Source organism: Corapipo altera, unplaced genomic scaffold (assembly GCF_003945725.1).
Source record: "Corapipo altera isolate COAL_440 unplaced genomic scaffold, ASM394572v1 268, whole genome shotgun sequence".
In the NCBI taxonomy this organism is placed as follows: Eukaryota; Metazoa; Chordata; class Aves; order Passeriformes; family Pipridae; genus Corapipo; species Corapipo altera.
In genome coordinates, this window is record NW_020884901.1 from 9,696,632 (window position 1) to 9,715,385 (window position 18,754).

General features: G+C 48.4%; 1 protein-coding gene across 4 annotated transcripts in view; it reads right to left on the minus strand.

The window, feature by feature from the left end:
- Positions 1 to 18,754, minus strand: part of LOC113950353 (discoidin domain-containing receptor 2-like) — a 60,558-nt gene that overhangs the window by 19,427 nt on the left and 22,377 nt on the right. For 3 of the 4 annotated variants that reach the window (XM_027650114.1, XM_027650113.1, XM_027650115.1), the window contains exons 2-7: positions 14,615 to 14,750; positions 10,548 to 10,650; positions 7,761 to 7,989; positions 5,481 to 5,628; positions 5,171 to 5,276; positions 2,394 to 2,580 (exon numbers count right to left, since the gene is read on the minus strand). In XM_027650114.1, coding sequence (XP_027505915.1) covers positions 2,394 to 2,580; positions 5,171 to 5,276; positions 5,481 to 5,628; positions 7,761 to 7,989; positions 10,548 to 10,650; positions 14,615 to 14,678 — 837 coding nt within the window. In that variant the 5' untranslated portion in view covers positions 14,679 to 14,750. Of the gene's footprint in view, positions 1 to 2,393; positions 2,581 to 5,170; positions 5,277 to 5,480; positions 5,629 to 7,760; positions 7,990 to 10,547; positions 10,651 to 14,614; positions 14,751 to 18,754 lie in introns of those variants that run through there. The other variant, XM_027650116.1, reaches the window with a different exon arrangement.

An 18,754-nucleotide genomic window follows, 5' to 3' on the forward strand; every position in this document is an offset into this window, starting at 1 on the left:
GCACCTCCAAGGAAGGAGGCTTTGGGAAGAGGGACAATGCTTGGAAGCATCTTCTATGCTGTACCACTGTGTCTGCAGTGCAAATCTTACCCTGCTCCCTTTTTAACACACACACACCAGTGAGTTCTGCCACGCAGACCTGAAGATCTGGACCCCAGTGACGAGAAACCAGAAGGAATAAGGTGACTCAAAGTCTTCAGCCTGCTCCATTCTCATAGCCACAGTGGTCCAACCTTCCCCAGAACTCTAGGAATTATTTCCTAATGACTGGAGTGTACTGCCACTGTGACAACAACAGTTTCCAAACTATGCACAGCTTTGAACCCCATTAATTGCTTGGCCCCTGCCAGGTCCTGCAGTGAATAGCAGTGAAGCAGTAATGAGGAGAACAGGCCTGATGAGCAGTAAAAGGACAAAAGAAGAGTATTTGCATATAATTAGGAACAGATGAAGCTCAGACAACATTATTCAATAAGGAGAAACAGTCATCCATAACAAGGCAGGAAAGCCTGATGCCTGGAATATACAATTTGGGCCATATTTGGACAGGAGCTGGATATGTTCACAACTTGGACTGATACAGAGACACTTTCTATTCCAAACACCTCCTACTGAAGTCCAATTTTACAGTATTCAAGCCTAAGTATTTTGCAATGCAGCTGCACTACTTGCTAACATTTATTTTTAATACTTTCTTGGATACTGGAAAAGTTCAGAGGACTGGGATAAAGCTACCAGGTAAGAGGATACAAAAATTATTCATAGACCACCTGGCCTGTACAAAATAAATGCAAAGCTGAAACAGGCAACATTCAATCAATAATGAAGACTAATTTATGCTAATAAAAACAGCTTTATAATGAAATACCAGATGAAGTAGTTGTTTTTATAAGATAATGTGTTTGGTTGATCAGGATGGCTGTGTTTACATGACAGACTTTTGGAAGGCTTTGATTTACTCACAGCATCTGTCTCCAATTAGCACAGTATGGACTCATGTATTATAGTAATTTGATTAAACATTGTCAACTAGTAAGTTTTACAAAGTTTTAAGGTATAAATTGTTCTCTAGGTGTTTATAAAACAGGAATGGATTCCTAAATAAAAATTATTTGCTATGTTTTTCAATGACCTGGAAGAGACAGCAGAATCACTACCAATAAAATAAATTAAATAGGGGGGAGGGAGTTTCCAAAAATAATCTGAAGCTTTCAGGACTGACTCATGCCAGGGCACTGAACTCAGGGACAAAAATGTAAGTGATGCTTTCCACACTGGACTTTTATCCTGGACACCAGTAACTTGGAATTGGTTTTTAGCATGATACCAAAATCCAAATGACCACTGGCTCCCTCTCGGTTGGTTTGGAGGACTAAAATCATCACAAGATTCAAAAACAAAAAGAATCCTCCAGAAGCAGGAAATTGGTCCCATTCTTTTATGCAATTTGATGGAAGGCCTGGATTTGGATCCAGATTCTGTACCTCTAAAAGAATACCAGCAAAGAAAGAAAGCACTGGATGATGGCTCCAAAAATGACCCTGGGTCTCAGCAGGAAAGCACTGAGAAGTCCAGCCAACTGAGTTTAGTAAAGCAGAGCTTAAAAGAGTTGTTTAATCACAGTGTACAAGCAGATTTCAGAGGAGGCAGGACTCTTATTTCTGCCAGTGAAAGCAGGCAAAGAGCCAACGGTTGCGAGTTAAAAATAGACAAAATAAAACCAGAGTAAGTAACCACCAAAACAATTTACTTAAGGATGTGGTGGGTTCTCCTTCATTTGAAATCTCTACAAGAAAAGCCACCAATCGTTTTTAAAAGATCCTGCTGTTTACTACAGACTCAAAGTTCAGCTCGTGCTTTTCCTGTGTGCTTAAATAATTTCCCACAGCACAAGCACAGACTGAGGCATCCAGAGAAACACTTGGGCAAAATGGAAGCACAATCACATTCCTTTACCTCAAGGGTCAGGCAGTCCCTAGACAGCAGAGCCTAGACCCTAAATCCATCCTGGCTGCCTGAGCAGTGCCTCAGGTGTCTGCTTTTAATGCCTTTAAACCAAATGCTCAAAGGAGAGTGTCTGAGCTCTGGAGAGGCAAGTGCTCTCCTACTTTACCTTTCTACACTGGCAACCTGGGACATCTCCAGCTCAAATTCTGCTGTCAGGCACCTTGTATCCTCCTGCTTGGGGAAGAGGACCCAAGGTCAGGTTGGACAGGGCTTGGAACAACCTTGTCTAGTGGGAGGTGTCTCTGTCCATGGCAGGGGGTGGAACGAGATGAGCTTCAAGGTCCCTTCCAAGCCAAACCAATCTATGATTCTATGACCCAAAGGGGCAAACTGGAAGCACCCAGCCCCCAAGCCTGCCCCCCAGGAGAGGGACCACCCTGACTTACCTTCATGGAGGTGAAGTTCCGTGGTCGGTCAAACTGGAACTCCATCTCCACGGAGCCCGTGCTGAAGCTCTCGTTCTTCCAGCCCACGTAGTCATAGCCTGGCCACACACGGTACTGGTGGCTCTGGGTGAAGTCATCCAGGCCCAGCACACCATCTGTGAGCTGGCCCAGCCCCCCATACAGGTGCCTGGAAAGGGAGAACCCACAGTCAGCCAGAGCAGCAGCAGGGGAGCTCCAGTGTGAGACCACACAGGGCTTTCAACAGGTACCAGGAAAATATTAGTTTACTCTGAAACCACCCTGGACAAGAACTCATTCACTGCTCTTATACAACATCACCTTCATTTTGTTTGGGCTGGGCTTTTAAAATGCAGAAGTTTTTGCACTGACAGCAAAGCCAAGCTATGAGCACAGAGCCTCCTGGGAGCAAAAAGTGACACTACAGAAAACGACACTGTGTTCTCCAAACACAGCTTTAATTGCAGTATTTCACCCAGCAGCTGCACAGGAGGAACACTGCTCCAGCCTGCCCTGGGGCAACCTGTGGGGGAAGATCTGCAGGCAGGCACAGAAAAGCAGGAAAGGGAGTAGTGAGATCATGAGCAGCTCACCCAGTCACAGACAGTTCTAACTGGGAACATTTCTGGCTCTTCCTGTGCAAGAGGAGAGTGTTATTGGTTGTTTCCAAGGCTGATTAGACTCTTTGTCAGGATCCTGCCTCATTCCACTTCCTATCTGAGGGTGCAGAGCCCATTATACAGTTTTCCAGCACTGTCCCAGAGCAGAAGAGGACAGTGTGGTCCACTCCTGACCCTTCTGGGAGCCAGCCCTGCCACGTCCCTTGTCCTGCAGCAGGAGAAGTGCAAAAGCTCAGCTGTGTCAGTGCCTGAACTCACTCCCTGCACCAGTTTCATTCCCCTGTCTCTGGGCAGCCTTTGTAACCCAGGCTGGGCTGCAGCTCTGAGTCCATCCCAGGTGAGTCCCCGTCACTGGAGTACAGGCACACATCCCTTTGGACTCCAAACCAGGATTAACAGCTGGAAGAGGCAGACTCCTGCTTCTAGGCCAGTTGGGCACATGAACTAGAGGTTAAGTAGTTTGAAAGAGTCCTTGCTCAGCACCTTAGGGTTTGTGCCTAAATCTGCAGCTCCCCAACACTCCCCAGCAGACCCAACTTCCTAAGCAGTGTTGGACAGCTACACACAACAGCTGCTCACTGCTGCACATGAAACCTTTCTTTGTGGATATCCAAGCTCTGCTACATCAGCACAGCTTGAAAGTATCATATATTAACATATAAAGACATTGCTACCTGGTATCTTGCAACATCCTTCAAGCATGTAGAAGAATGTACTTCCCACCCTGTTATTTTAACTTCCAGCATGACAGAATACAAATAAGCTTACCAAAAAAAAAAAAAATCACCTTTAAGCATAAAAAAAAATTAGGTAACAAAAAAAATTTACAGAAAGTTAATGGCAGCTGAAACAGGACATATAGGAAAAACACCTCAAGTCAATGGATGACACCAGGTCACTGAAGAGACACTGTCAGATCAGTCATTAGGCAATTCCTGCCCTGGCAGGGATATGCTGTCTCAGGATACCCATGCCCAAGTCTGCCTGAGGTTTCAAGCCACTGAAAGACACTCAAATCTGTATTTATAGCAAAGAAAGTGGTCATACTAAATGTTCTGAGTTCAGCCAGTTATTTAACATTTCAGATACAGACTCTTAATGCACCTTCCTTCCATGAGAGCCAACTGTTGGGTAAACCAGAGACACCTCAAAACATGCCACCCTACCGATCTCACCTCAGTGACAGGAAAAATTAACAGACCTTGTCAAAATCCAGTTACTTCAGGCTTTTTGACTCCAAATTGGAAAAGCATCATACCCAAGTAATCAGCCACCATCCTCTCATACCACATGGGCAGTGGTGCCTCTGCTGACCTGGAGCTTCTCACAGGGAGTGATGCAGTTTTCCAAGTTGTTTCGAGTCCATCAGAGCTCTGTTTTCAAAAACAGTATCTCAAATCTGTCCAGAAGCTGACAGGTACCAAGTGCAGGCCTAGAGTTCAGGTGTTGTGCACTTCCCTGGACGCTCAGTTTACCCTGGAGACCTCCTGCAACAGTTTGAGATGCAGTTTGCTAGAAAGTGCAGGTCAGGGGTCAAACTGCAGAAGCGACACAGGCAATGAACAGGGGAAGGCCCTTCATCTGCTCCAGGGACACTGGGATTGCACAGGCAGAAGGTTCAGCCAGATCTGCCACTCTAGTCTGGGGCAACAGAAGAGTAGCAGCAATCTGAGATCTGCAGTATCAATGACAGCTAAAGGCTCTACCTGAACCAACAGAGAAATCAGGGCAAGGAGTATGATCACAATTAGAGACCAAGAGCCATGAGGGCTTTAAGGCAATCAGGCATCAGGATTGTATGGTCACATCATGTAAAGACTGAAGCTATGAGTAAAGAGAACACTGAGTTATTTAAGAACAGTCATCTCTTTAAAGAGAAGCAACATCTTCCAACAATAAAAAAATTACTTCTTCACAGCCAACAGCCTTTGCCAGCTGGGGGAAATGAATCTGATACATCCTGAGCCCTCCTTTAAAACACCAACTGACAACGTGTCAAAGGGCCTGGAATAACAAAGCCACAGTGCTTTGGAGAACTTGCAGCTCCCAGTGTTTGGGATACAAGATACTAGTGACAGAGTGAGAAGAAAGAAGAGAATCTGCACAGTGACAGAGAGAGAACAGGACAACTTCTCCCACCTGCGCTCCTGGTATCCATCATAGGTTGAGTCATTCAGATAAACGATGGGGAAGCCAGGAGCCGCTATTGTCCCTCCTTCAGGGATGCTATAGGATGCCAAACCATCTAAAAAAGAAGGCCATACACCTCAGAAACACAGCAGCAGCCTTCCATCATCTCTGCCCACAGGTCCTTTGATTTGTGGCCTGGACCAACAGAAGCAGTTCCGTGGCCTGGGGTCCCCTCTGCACCCGTGGGGACGCAGGTGAGTCCCAGCCAGGGTCATGCAAGGACCATTTTCCAGTGACAGGCATGGCAATGGGTACTCACCATACCAGACACAGCCATAGAGCTCCACCCTCATGCAGACAGTCATTGGCATCTCGGTGACGGGGATCACCCGGATGAACCGCGCGATGATGGGGGGCCGCAGATCCTTCAGGACCACGTCGTAAGTGTCGATGTTTCCTTGGATCACCTGGGGGAGAAAGATCCCTACCAGCAACTGCTCCCCACTGTGCTGTTCATTTGCACACTGGTGCACTTGTACCCTGTTGTTTGAGACTGGGAATCTGCAGAGGGTGAGCTGCTGCTGCTCCCCGGCTCCTCCTCCCTGGTATGTGGCTCAGGGGGTGAAAGGTGCTGACATTACATCTCCTGGCTGAGGGGTGAAAGGTGCTGCCATCCCACCTCCTGCCCACTGCAGACCCCCACCAGGCAGCACTGAGGGAGAGGAGAAAGACAGATTGCACCTTCACCTCCCAGCTATGTTGCAGACAGCTCCAGTTACTACAATGGAACATCTTGTTTTAAGAGAGTCTCCACGTACATTCCAACAACAGGTAACTGAGAGCTTGCCCTCATCACCTGGTGGAGGGTCCTGATGTCCTTTCTCTATAAGCCAAAAAAATTCCAGAGGTGCTGCATTGTTTGAGGGATGAAAGTGCAAACAGCTGCACAGGAGAGACCTTGGACTGAAGTGCTGAGCATCACCACAGTCACCCCATCCAGCTGCCCCCCCAGGAGCTTTTTGCCTGAAACTTTTGTGGGATCCCTTGGGCAGAGACAAGCCATGGTCACAGCTCTGAAATACCAGTGACTGGGCATCCAGCAGCTGCAGGACAAAGAGGCCTTCCCAGTGCATACAAATAAATAGACTGGGATCTTGCACCTCCATCTGCACCTCATTTCAAGGTCTGAATGACTTTACAGGACACTTTTACCCAATTAGGCAAGCAGACAGCAACACTTCTAAAATATGAATTTACTAATGAAATACATCATTTACTGGTGACACATTTTGAAAAACGTGGTTTTTTATGAAAAGTCATTTTTCAGAGGAGGTGAAATGGCAGGAATTGCACCCCACTGTGTATGTTCAGGCCAGGAGGAGCAGAGGAGCAGAAGCACCTCCTCCAGGGATACCAGAAGAGAAAACTGTTTGTTCTCATGCACTTGGGAACAGGTACACACACACACTGACAGAGTGTGGATTTCCACATTTACTGACCAAATGCCTCACTTCTCAGCATCACACAGCTCATTACCTTATTAGGGCTTAAGAGGGAGATCTTGTAAAAGCTGACCTGCACTAAATCATCACACCTGACACTAACTCAGCCCTGAGTGCCCCAGAACACTGCTCTGCACAGGCCTGGGGTGGGAGACAAGGGGCATTTAACTGCTTGTGGTCAGTGCAACCAACTGAATTCTGGTATAACTCAAAATGAAGACAGACTTTACCTACCAAACACTGACAGAGTTAAGCTCATTGAGTTTAAACTTCCCCTCCCATCTGCAAATGCAGTGTTTGCAGCACACACCAAAATGTGAGGGATGGGCAAGACAATGGTAATGAACAAACAGCTGATCAAAGGTCTGAGTGAGCAAATAATTCATTAACAAGCTAAAGGCTGTTATCTAATACTGTTACAGACCCCGCTGTGACTTCCAAAGCACACCCAGTGCAAGAAAACATCACCACACCCAGTACCTTTCTGGTCTGGCTTAGGTCTTCAGACTCCCCAAGCCAGCCTGAGGCAAGGGGACCAGGTTAGAGGAGCTGCAGCTGAGAGACAGGGATTCCTTCCCAGAAGTTTAACAAACACTTATGAACATGACCAGAGCTCAGCCAGCAACAAACTGTGTGCTCAGGTCTGGAAAAATAGCATTAGACACAGTTCTGGTGAGTGGGGAAGCCTCCCTGGGTGTGCTCAGCACATTTTCTACTCTCTAAACTCCTTCCTGAACACTATCAGACACCCAGAAACTCCTCTCCATTCCTTGCCACCCCCTTCCTTTTTCAATGCCAAAGCAGGCACCTGCTTTGCAGCTTCCAATTTAGAAGCAAGGAAATGGCTGGTAGAGGGACACTCACAGGATGTTTGGGACAGGCACAGAAAGGCAGCAAAGAGACCCAGTTTTCTATCACATCAACAGCTGTGATCTGGGGATCAGGTCAGGGGAACAACAGCCCAACATCACAGCACACACAGGACCGAGGCAGGACCCGCTGCCTGGCAGTGAGGAGACAGGAAAGAGCAGGATGCAGAGGATGTGCCTTCCACAGTCTAGTTCTGAGACTTGCCCTGTGTGCTCCACTGCCCTCACCTTCCTGCCCTGGCGGTCCTTCCAGGAGATCCAGCGCTCCCCGTTCCGGCTGTAGTCCAGCCGGTAGGCGCGGGCGAACTCCTTGCCCGTGGCACGGGCGTGACGGCCCTGGGTGCCGATCAGGGTGATGAAAAACAGCTTGTGCAGGTCGATCTGAAGGAACTGGACATCTTCTGGTTGCAACAAGCCAGCTGGGCACCAGGCTCCATCCCCCTCTTCCCTCTGCAACCTGAGGGGAAAACCACACACGTCACAAAGAACGGCATTTTCACGGGATCCGGCTTTCCCAGCAACTGAGGAAACACCAAGGCTTTGAGGGTTAGGAGGAATCAACCAAAACAGCAAGTGAGACCTGGTAGATGGCTACCGAATACCTCTGCCCTTTGGGATGATGGTCAGGTGAGATTTGGAGTCCCATGGGCACTTCAGAACAGCTCCTCAGTTTCAGGTATCTATCATTAACTGCTCGAAATAATTTCTTCCCCAGACACGTACTTTTTTCATGTTGATCAGAAACAACCATCCTGCTCACTGCTTTGTAGCACCTTACTGGTGAAGTGCATCTTCACTGCTCCTAAACCACACAAGGTAAGGCCTGAACTCCTGCTCAACCATCTCCTGCAGCTCTACCAAGCACCAAGAGGAGACGTCTTAAAAATACATTTTAGCAAGAAATCTACAAGATTTAGCAAGAAGTCTTGCCCATCTACAAATTATTCTGGGGCACTTCAATGCATATTTCACATTCCCTTCAGCCATCAGAGCTGCTGGTGCAGGACACTGCTGGTTGTGTGATGGGAAGGTCTCTGCCTCCAAGTCGAACATTGTGGCACCAGCTGCAAAGATTAAGGTATTTATCCTTGGAAATAAGAGGTTGGGGTTTTTCAGCCTGGAAAAGAGGCTGTAGAGCCCCTTCCAGTGTCTAAAGGGGCTCCAAGACGGCTGTGTGGGAGTTCTGTCAAGGGCTGGAATGACAGGACAAGGGGGAATGGGTTCACACTGCAGAGGGCAGGGTTAGACGGGATATTGGGAAGGAATTCTTCCCTGGGAGGGTGGTGAGGCCCTGGCACAGGTTGCCCAGAGAAGCTGTGGCTGCCCCATCCCTGGAAGTGTCCAAGGCCAGGTTGGATGGGGCTTGGAGCAACCTGGGCTAGTGGAAGGTGTCCCTGCCCATGGCAGGGGGTGGACTGAGGTGGTCTAGGGTCCCTCCAACCCAAACCAGCCTGTGACTCCATGAATCCACAGGCCAGCACAGCACTGCATCCATCAGCCACAGCAGGAAGCACCTGGCCCAGGCTGCTGAGGGCTCAGCTGTCCAGGCTATGAGGTGGTGAGAGATGTAGAGGTGAAAAATTTATCTAGACACCAAAAATACATCTGGGCTTTTTAACTACAGGGATTTCCTGGCAAACAGCAAGGCCTTGAAGTGCCCTTGCCTTTCAGACAGCTATCCACCTCTAACTGATGGGATCAGAGTGTGCCAGCCCCTGTGCACCAAGGAAGGTGGGAGCCAGGACATGCTGAATGTCAAGGCTCAGGCTAGAGAAGATTTTAGTCTCTTGTTGGTCAGCTGTTTGTGAAAGACTCTTACACTGAAGAAGCAAGTAAAAAGCCATAAAAAAAAAGCAGGAAAAGCGACTGTGAAATGACAGGAACAAACATCTGCATAGGACAACTGTGACCTCTAACCAGACAAAGTCAGCTAGAGGCTGCTTCATGTCTTCACCCTGTGGACATCCAGCTGCTCTGGCAAAGGGATGATGGTAACAGATGGTAAATGATGCCCAAAGTGTTTGCAGAACTGGACATAAGGCATAACTCAGAGGACAAAATAGGTCTCTCAGCTTTCAGGTCCACAGGCTTGTCCAGACTCCCCTAAAACACAGCACACAGCATGGCTGTTCTACCACAGACAGAAAAAATTATAATCAAGCACTAGGAGAATTTTCTGAATTCTGGACTGCCTAAATTCATCCAAAAATACCATAGTAATCTGAAATTCTTATCTGACTTGCACCAAAACTGTAGGAGTGTTTGGCATCATCACTACAAACAAATCTAAGGAAATTCACATTTGTAACTATTTTGTGAATCATCAGTTTTGAGAGAAATAAGATTACCAAAAAAAATGAAAAGCCAAGTTTATGGCAAACACTGTAGTCCTGTTTGACAGTGAAGGAAAATCCTGTAACTGCTTGTTAACAATTCCTTAACTCTGCAGTTCCCAGGTTTTTGAGTCAGAGTGAGCACAGCCCATTTCCTCAATAGGATGCTGTTGAAAAGTTCACCCTTATAAAGGATTTCCTATGATTTGGTTTCAAGCACTCTAGAAGAACCCCAGGGGCACTGTCCCTGGCTGACCTGTAAGTCACAAACCCATTAGAGATTTATCCACAGAACTGCAGGCAGATGAGGGTCAGAAGCAACCTCTGAGCCTCCAGTCCAGCCTCCTGCTCCCAGCAGGACCAACTCCACAGTGTGTTGCTCAAGGCCTTGTACAGCCAAGTCCTGAACCATCACCACCTCTCTGGGTACCTGCCCCCCCACTTCATTCTCATGGGGGAGGTATTTTTTTATTATTATTATTATTATTTAATCAGAATTTCCTGTATTACAGATTGAGGCCATGACCACTGCCTCTGGCTCTTTCACTATGCACCAACCAGATTTAACGTGGAAGGCAAAGCAAACAGGTTTTAAGGCTGAGGGATCTTCTTCCCCAAATCACATATTGGGTGTTTGGAAGAAAAAAAAAAAAAAGATGAATTTTTTTGCCAGTGTACTCACCGTGCATACTGGGGTCCTGTGGAATCATACCACTGGCTGGAAGCAGTGATGTCTTCATCCCTTATGGTCCCCTCGTGCATTCCCAAGGGATAACGGCAGATAGCTGGAAATGGGAACACAAAGCAAGCAAACAACACACAAAAAAAAAAAAATCAGTACTGATTTTTTTTTAAATCACCAGGCAAGTTTAACTAAATAACTATCGTGCCTAGGGAATGAACATGGTAATGCTAAAATAAAGGATGCAAATAAAAAGCATTAAATACTTCATAATTACCATAAACTGAAATTAAAAGTCATTTAATAGACTTACAGTATCATTCAGTCAGAGCTGAAAAGCAGAACTTTACAAAGAATCATTTTAAGAACATGAAATCCCAAACCATGTTATTGTTAGTGGCTGCATTGGCCCGTTTTACAATGAAAAATTATTTATCAATAGTGATGTGATATAAAAAGGAAGCTTTTGTTAAACATTTTGCTTCTCCTGGAATAAACTGGATGTTCCACTTGTGTTCAAATAGGAACAATTATTATCTTCACCAGCCCAGTAACGAGGGAGGAGTTAAATAGCTTCTATCCCTATTCTATTCTATTTAATCCCACAGTCAGGTAGGATTAAATAATGAAACAATTAAGAGACAAGACAGGGGGATGAAACCCACCTCCTTTTTATCATCACAGAGAATAAACCATCACAGGCTGAATAACTACCCAAGAGATTCGATGTACAAGTGTTTGCAAAGAGAGGGTGCTTCAATAAGGTTTGCCTGCAGCTGCCAGGCACCTTATATGTTCCTAAATAATCTTGCAAAGGAGATGGGTGGTGAGGTAACAACGTTTGTTAACGATACCAAACTATTTTATATTAAAAAAAAAGCAAATTATGGGAATACCTATAAAATAAACTAGAAAACAGCATTACAGCACTGTCTGTATTTGTGGTCAGATGCCAGGCAGATAAGGAATAGAGCTCTTGGCTCCTTCCTCCTCTCGTCAAAATGCAGAGAAGGTGACACAGATGATGAAAAAGGAAAGATCAGCAGCCTCATCTTCACACATGGAATTACTGAAGTATGACAAAGATCATTTATATCCTGAACAATACATACCCTCACTGTCTCTCAAAATACCAGAGCCAGGAGCAATCAAAAGGTCAGGTAGGAGAGTTTCAAAACCAGCACATACATCCTGAATCTATTAAACACTCCAATGCCACAGGTCCCCAGGGGTTCAAAAAAACCACTCAGCTGGACAGACCCACAGCTACCACAAGCAAATACCCAGGCAGCAGCTCTGAAAGCTGCAGAGATGTGAGAGCACTCCTGAGGTAAAGCACTGCTGTGTGCCTGCCCATCCCTGCACTCCTCCAGAACCAGAGGGATGGGACCCTGCTGGAGTCAGGCCATGAGCTGGATGGGCCTCTGGTCTCCCCAGAACAGTCACTCCCATGCCTGAGGTCTCTCTGTAGAATTTCCTGGGATGTAACTGGTGTCTGCCTGGGATCAAGCATGATTGTGACTGCTGAGAGCCAGCCAGGAGCTCTGCCTACTGCTCTGACACTGTGCAATAAGGTTATTTAGTAAACTCAATTACCTTTGACTGTCTTCACTCTTACCTGTCCCACCACAGACCAGTACACCCTGATCCACTGCTGGAGAGCTGCCATGTCACTGAGCTATGGGTAAATACATGGAGGTTTTCCAGAAGGGTGGATCATCATCTGAAAGTGGGTTTTGTGCTCCTGCAGTGGGAGTCCTGTATGGTCACACCTTATTTAAAGGTCAAACACACGCCACACAGCAGTGCCAGATGGAGAGGGAGCTGGGAAGGTCCCTGGGGAACTGGGACTTACTGCAATCCTTAACAAAACTCGTTTGTTCACAACCCCAGGGCTGGCAGACAGAAGCCAGAGTGTCCCTGGCATCAAGAGATACACTCTTACGGGTGGCCATGGCTCTCACTAAAACAAGCAGCATGAGGCTTTCACCAAAATGCACATTATCAGCAGCAAAACCACCCTTGGGTTATGTTTAGGTGCCACCAGGACTCCTGCTCAGATATCCCTGACCCTTCACCATGCACTCAGGGATACACTCACCTGCCATGCAGACAGGAGGCACTGGGGCTCAGAGAAATGGCACAGCTCACCTGTCAGGGAGGTCAGACAACTGATGCAAGGCAAGAGACTCCACAGGACCCTCCTACATGGGTCTGAAATCACCCACAAAGCAGCCCCCTTGGTTTGGAAGCCAATGCAGGAGGTGCTTCCAACTGCTCCTGGATTGGATCAGGAGGTTGGGATAACCCACAGAGCCTGTGGCCATCACAGCCAAGGGGCATCAGCTGGGCCAGGGTGCTGGAGTGTGGCTGGGAAGAACAGGGCACAGCAGCTGAGGGAGCCTGAGCATGTCACAGGCAGAACTGACAAGTGTGAGTGGTTGTTTCTTGAAGGAAAAGATTCCTGCAGGAGGGTTGGCCCACAGCCTTGTGCTCAGAGCCCACCCCACCTCCCTGGAGCTGGAGGGGGGAAGCTACTCCCGCACCCTTGGGTGCAGGAACCTCTGTACTAATCACCACCCAAAGGAATCTGTGTGGGACTGACCCTCCAGGTGCCACCTTCCCTCTTCTTCCACAATGTGTCCAGTTCTGGGCCCCTCAGTTCAGGAAGGATATTGAGGTGCTGGAGCAGGTCCAGAGGAGAGCAACAAGGCTGGTGAAGGGACTCAAGCACAAGTCCTATGAGGAAAGGCTGAGGGAGCTGGGGCTGTTCAGCCTGGAGAAGAGGAGGCTCAGGGGAGACCCCCTCACTCCCTACTACTACCAGAAAGGAGGTTGTAGCCAGGTGGGGGGTTGGTCTCTTTTCCCAGGCAACTATCAGCAAGACAAGAGGGCATGGTCTCATGTTGTGCCAGGGGAGGTTTAGGTTGGAGATTAGAAAGAATTTCTTTCCAGAGAGGGTGATCAGCCATTGGAATGGTGATCAGCCAGGGAAGTGGTGGATTCTCCGTCCCTGGAGATTTTTAAAAAGAGACTGGATGTGGCATCAGTGCCATGGTCTGGGAACCACAGCGGAGTTGGATCAAGGGTTGGACTGGATGATCTCAGAGGTCCCTTCCAACCCAGAGGATTCTATGATTCTATGATTCTGTGAATGGTTTAGCCAGCAGAACCCACCCTGGATGTGTGCTGGGCTGTCCAGTGCAGGGAATGGCTGTGAAACAGGGAGCACTGTGGTGCTGCTCAGCTCCCCCACAGGCCTCACTTCACTTCTGGCTGGTTGCAGCACAACCTCAAACCTCTGCAAATATCCACAGGCCAGAGCAGGGTCAGAGCCAGCCACAAAGGGCTCCAAATAAACAGAGCCAGCCCCAGCAGAGCCAGCACTGGCGCCTCACCACACCTTCAGCCAAGCTGGGAAAGGATCAGACTCATTTATTTCTCGGTCTGTCTCCAGCTCAAAACACCTCATTATAGGAATTTTTGCAATATATCACAGACAATTATCTTACTCATCTCCATCATGATTGTATCTTGCCAAATGCTGGAGGATAAGAGGTCCTGCCCTCCACAGGGACTCACAGGCTTACATCTCTGTCTCCACCCTAGCCAGGTGGGGTTTTCTACCTTTCCTTCCACTCTTCTCTCTCCAGAATGCCCCTTGCTGGCTGCAGAGCTGTGGCTGATGCTTTGCTAACTGGTAATTTGCTTTCCACAGTGAGCACAGAATCTCTGAGCCAACCTAGAGCCAGGTCTGTTCTGCAGGACACACAGTCAAAGCAGTGGAGGGATATTCAGAGCCTGCTGAGAGCACAGACCCTCTGGGTGGGAAGACAAAGGAGTATGTCCATGTGCCTGAGCCCTCCTGGGACTGGCAGGAGGAGTGTCCCACCCCAACACAGCTGTCAAGGACTACTGGCCATCCCAGCCCAGAGCAGGACATTCAGGAACTGCGTTAGTGACTGTGTTTACATCAAATCTTTACACTCGTATGCAACCGCCACAAGAGGCAAAGAAAGGCTGAGAAGGAGCAAATGAAAGGTGGGACACCAGAACCCTCTCCCTACCAGGGTTGACTTCTGTGCCAGAGGGCTCAGGCAGTGAGGCCAGCAGCAGCATGCAGAAGATCATGGTAGCAGTCGGAGGCGCCGCAGGGTCAGACCGGTGCCAGTCCTTCAAGGGCAGCAGCTGCCACCTACATTTCTGAAAGACAAAGCAAAGAGTGGGTGAGAGTCCTCCAGAGACAGGGCTCCTCTGTGCTGCACACTGGCTGTGTTGTCATCACCTCGTGATGGGCTGGGCAACCTTCCATGCCTTCAAGAATGGCTTTGCCCTGAGCCCTGCTCTGACCCATCACTGCATCAGTGAAGAACTAATAATCACCTGACTGTCTACACCACCTCTAAAGCTGTCACTGCAACTTGGCCTTTAGGCACTCAGCTGCCAGGACTCCTGGGTGGATGTACTCTCTTAACTGCTCTTAAACAAGTCCAATGCAAAGTTATCTCTCCTTCACCAATTCTTCACCTTCCTCATTACATTAACAAGTACTGAGGCTGCAGCAACAATGAACTTGGCTCCCCAAGCAGGGTCTATCCACCTCTGCCTGCACCAGGTGCCTACTCCAAGCAGCCAAGTGAGCATTCTGGAACTTGCCACACACCCTTAAGCTATATGCACAAAACAGGGTGAAAACTCTCTCCCTACATGTCCACACTGCTGCCAAAAATGCATGTGCACTCACATGTGTGAGCACACTCCATTTCCTGTTTGGAAACATGGAAAACAGCAAAGAGCCTAAACACTGGCAATTTCAGTGGAAAGCCATGATAACACCTAAAGGAGCACGAGGTCACATCAGCAGTTATGCGAATTCTTTGTGTCCACATTCACTACAAAGAGCCTCGGGAGGTTCCCATCCTGGAGCATAATTTTACAGGAGGCAAGGTTAGAGGCTCTGCCTCATAATGAAATGCCAGAAGAAAACAGAACAAATCAATAAATGTAAAGCTGCCAGGACCAGAGGGTGTTTCTCAAGAATCCTCAGAGCTGTAGTAAAAAGGCAACACTGGATTTGTTAGTAAAGAAAGAAAGGATACAAAAGGGCCCATCACTATGCCAGTGCATGCATGAGTGCAGGAGCATCAGATGCCATTAGCTCAGAGATTTCTAACAAAAGGCTCTATTTTTCCACCCAACATAATTAAACTGTACAAGTCGCAGCCCTGAGTTGCCGTGGATACCAAAGGAACTGGATACATTCACAACAGACAGATACACCACAGCTTCTTACATCCAAAGGTAAAACCGCAGATTGCTGGACGCCCAGAAGCTAAATCAGGGTTAGAATCACTGAAGCTTGCCCTGTTTTTATTCTCTTTCCTAAGGATATGCTACTGGCCATTGTCCCTGCTGGATTCCAGCAGAAAAGATGGCTCCGAGCCTGAAAAACAACCATGGGCCTTTTGGGAAAGGAGCCAAGCATGCCCGCAGGGGGGAGAGCTAATGCTGGGTGGTTGCTGTGCCCAGCCAGGGAACAAGGCCAGCAAACCAACACACACCTTCAGATGGGCAGCACCCCTCCTGTTCCAGCTATCCCCACCCCAACACCCTGGCCAGGGCTGGGAGAGGGCTGCCAAAGAGGGGCTGTGATTTCGTGGCATTTTGGGTGGCCAGTGAAAGTGAAGCACCGGTGGAAAAAGCCCAAATCTCAGTAGGAGGGTCTGGTGACCACAAAAGAGCTTTTGACCAAGCACTCTCCAGCTGTGTGTGGACCCAAGGTCACCCACCCTTCCCCACTGAAATGGGAGGGGGTGATGGTTGATGAAAACACACTGATTCCCACCATCCCAGGACAGATGGCAACTCCCAACTTCTTGTAGTCAAGTGGACCGAGACTTCATAAAGAGACAGTTTTGTGGCAGAGGTTGAAGACAAGTGGGTGTTAATTTATGCAGGTGATTTGCTAAGGTGTCCTGGAAGCTCCCAAAGCAGGACCTGCAGAGAGTTCAGCTCTAGGGGAGACAGTCCTGACACAGGACCTCAGAAAGGTGTTTGTCATAAACATTAAGGCTTTAACTTGAACCACCTTCCTGGAGGAGGTGATGGGAACACAGCAGAGACCTGTTTGGTGGTACACGGGGTGCCCTGACCATGACCCAGGTGTCTGCCCAGATCAGCTCCACCATATGTGTGAAGCCTGGGATAGATCCTTCCCATGGGTGCCCAGCTGGGCCAGCCACTGAACAGAGCTGAGGAGGTCCTGGCAGGAGAACAGCAGCTTGGAAACATCTCCCAGGTGACAACTGAGCTGGAGCTTTAAAAGCTGCCAGCTCTACTGGAGCCCTGAGATGGCAGAGGATAGCACACATGGACTGCATAACCTCATCATCCCCTCAGAGCCTGGTAAACAGGGTGAAATCAGGCATCCATAAAGACTTAGGACAGCTCCCAAACACTCCGGGATTTCTCTTTTAACTTGTCCAGGAATAAGGGAAGAGAGAGCCAGAAGGCACTGCAATAGGAATCACACATGGCTAGGTGAGGGCCAGAGCCCACTGCTGAAACAACAAAGGAATGAGAGCAGCCCCAGACACTGCCAAGTGTTCAAATGCCTCAGCTTCCCATTTGATCCAAAGCCCAGCAAAGAAGGATCAAGAGCAGGGGAGCACCCATCCTCTGCCTCCCAGCCCAGCTGGGATGGGCTGCAGCCCCCAGTGAGGGGTACTGAGGTGGGACTTAGCATAAGGACTTTCCTTTGACAAAGGAGAAGTTGTGCTAAGTGTCCCATCCTCCCAAAATCACCCGTGAGTGAGCCATGACAACGGCCACAGTGTCCCAGCAACAGGATAAAGGCACCACAAACAGGACCATTATCTTACTTGACCAGGTACAGACCAAGCAGGATAATTTAAGTTCCTATTTGCTTTCTGCAAAGCTCACACCATGTTCTAAATGACACCTATTGTGCTGCCACAGAGCCAGTCATATCATTTAACTGCCTGAATGTGGGGATAAGAGTGAAAATAGCAGGAGGAAAGGAGGAATGAGGTGGAGGATGGACAAGGGAAGTCACACGAGCACCATGTCAGCTCCTGCCACTGAGCCAGGAACCAGGCTGGAGGGAAGGTAGGGCTGTGGGGCACAGAGAGCTGTCTCCCACCCTGAGAGCCAGGGGCTTCTCATGGACCTCTGCAACTCCACAAAAACAGCATGGCTTGAGGCAACTCCAAGCCAAAACTGGAAGATGTGGCCATAGAGGCCAACCTGGCCTCCAAGGGAGGAAAGGAAAGCTCCAGAGCTGGCTCTAGAGCTCACCTGTCAGCAGCTCCATGCCTACAAAAGCTGGCTTTGAATTTGGGCTTTGCCTAAGGCGTGTCCAAGGTGCAGGATGAAAGCTCTCTGGATGTGTCTGTGCTGCTGACAGAGGAGAAGGCTGGCCTGGACCAGCCTCGCCACTGCCAGGTGGCCACAGCTGGGTGACATGAATTCTCACCTTTGCATGTGGCAGTGATGAATTATTTCCAGCAGTTCAGCCCTACCCAGGGACCTCAGCAGCTGGTTCAGGCTGTGCTGGGTTTGTCCTTTCCACCACATTTGGTTCCCAGTCCTGGACCACCAAAGTGCCTGTTTGGGAGTCCCGGGAGAGACACTGCACAGAGGGAGTAAACAGTGCCACTGCTCATCTTCAAATGCTGGTGTTGCTTAAGCAAGGTCAGCAAGAGTGTTCTTCACCCCTTTGGAGGGTGAAACATTTAGAGGAGGTTCAGCTCCACTCAGGAGCTGGTACTGTCAGAAATCCCTGTTTGAAGAACTACTGATGTTGATTTCTGCTGAGTCTAAATCTCAGCCAGGAGCAGACTGGACTTCCAAGTTGCACAATTCCCAGTGCTAGGACATTGGAATATACTACTAAATACAACCCTCTGTACAAACTGCCTAGAAATTCTATTCCCCATGATTTTTTCTGGGTAGATGACTTGATACTTTTCCTTGCTGCTCTTTCAGCTGCATTAGAGTCCCTTGCTGTACTCATGCCTTTCTTCCTGACCTGCCCACACATACACACCAAGTGCCAAAACTCCAGCACAAGCCCAAACCCAGCAAAAACAGGATTAGCAACATCCTCTCAGAGGCAAGAAAGTGTTAAACTCTGTTCTCAGGCCTGACTGGATCAAGTTGCTAATTGCTAACAGCTGGCTGCAGGA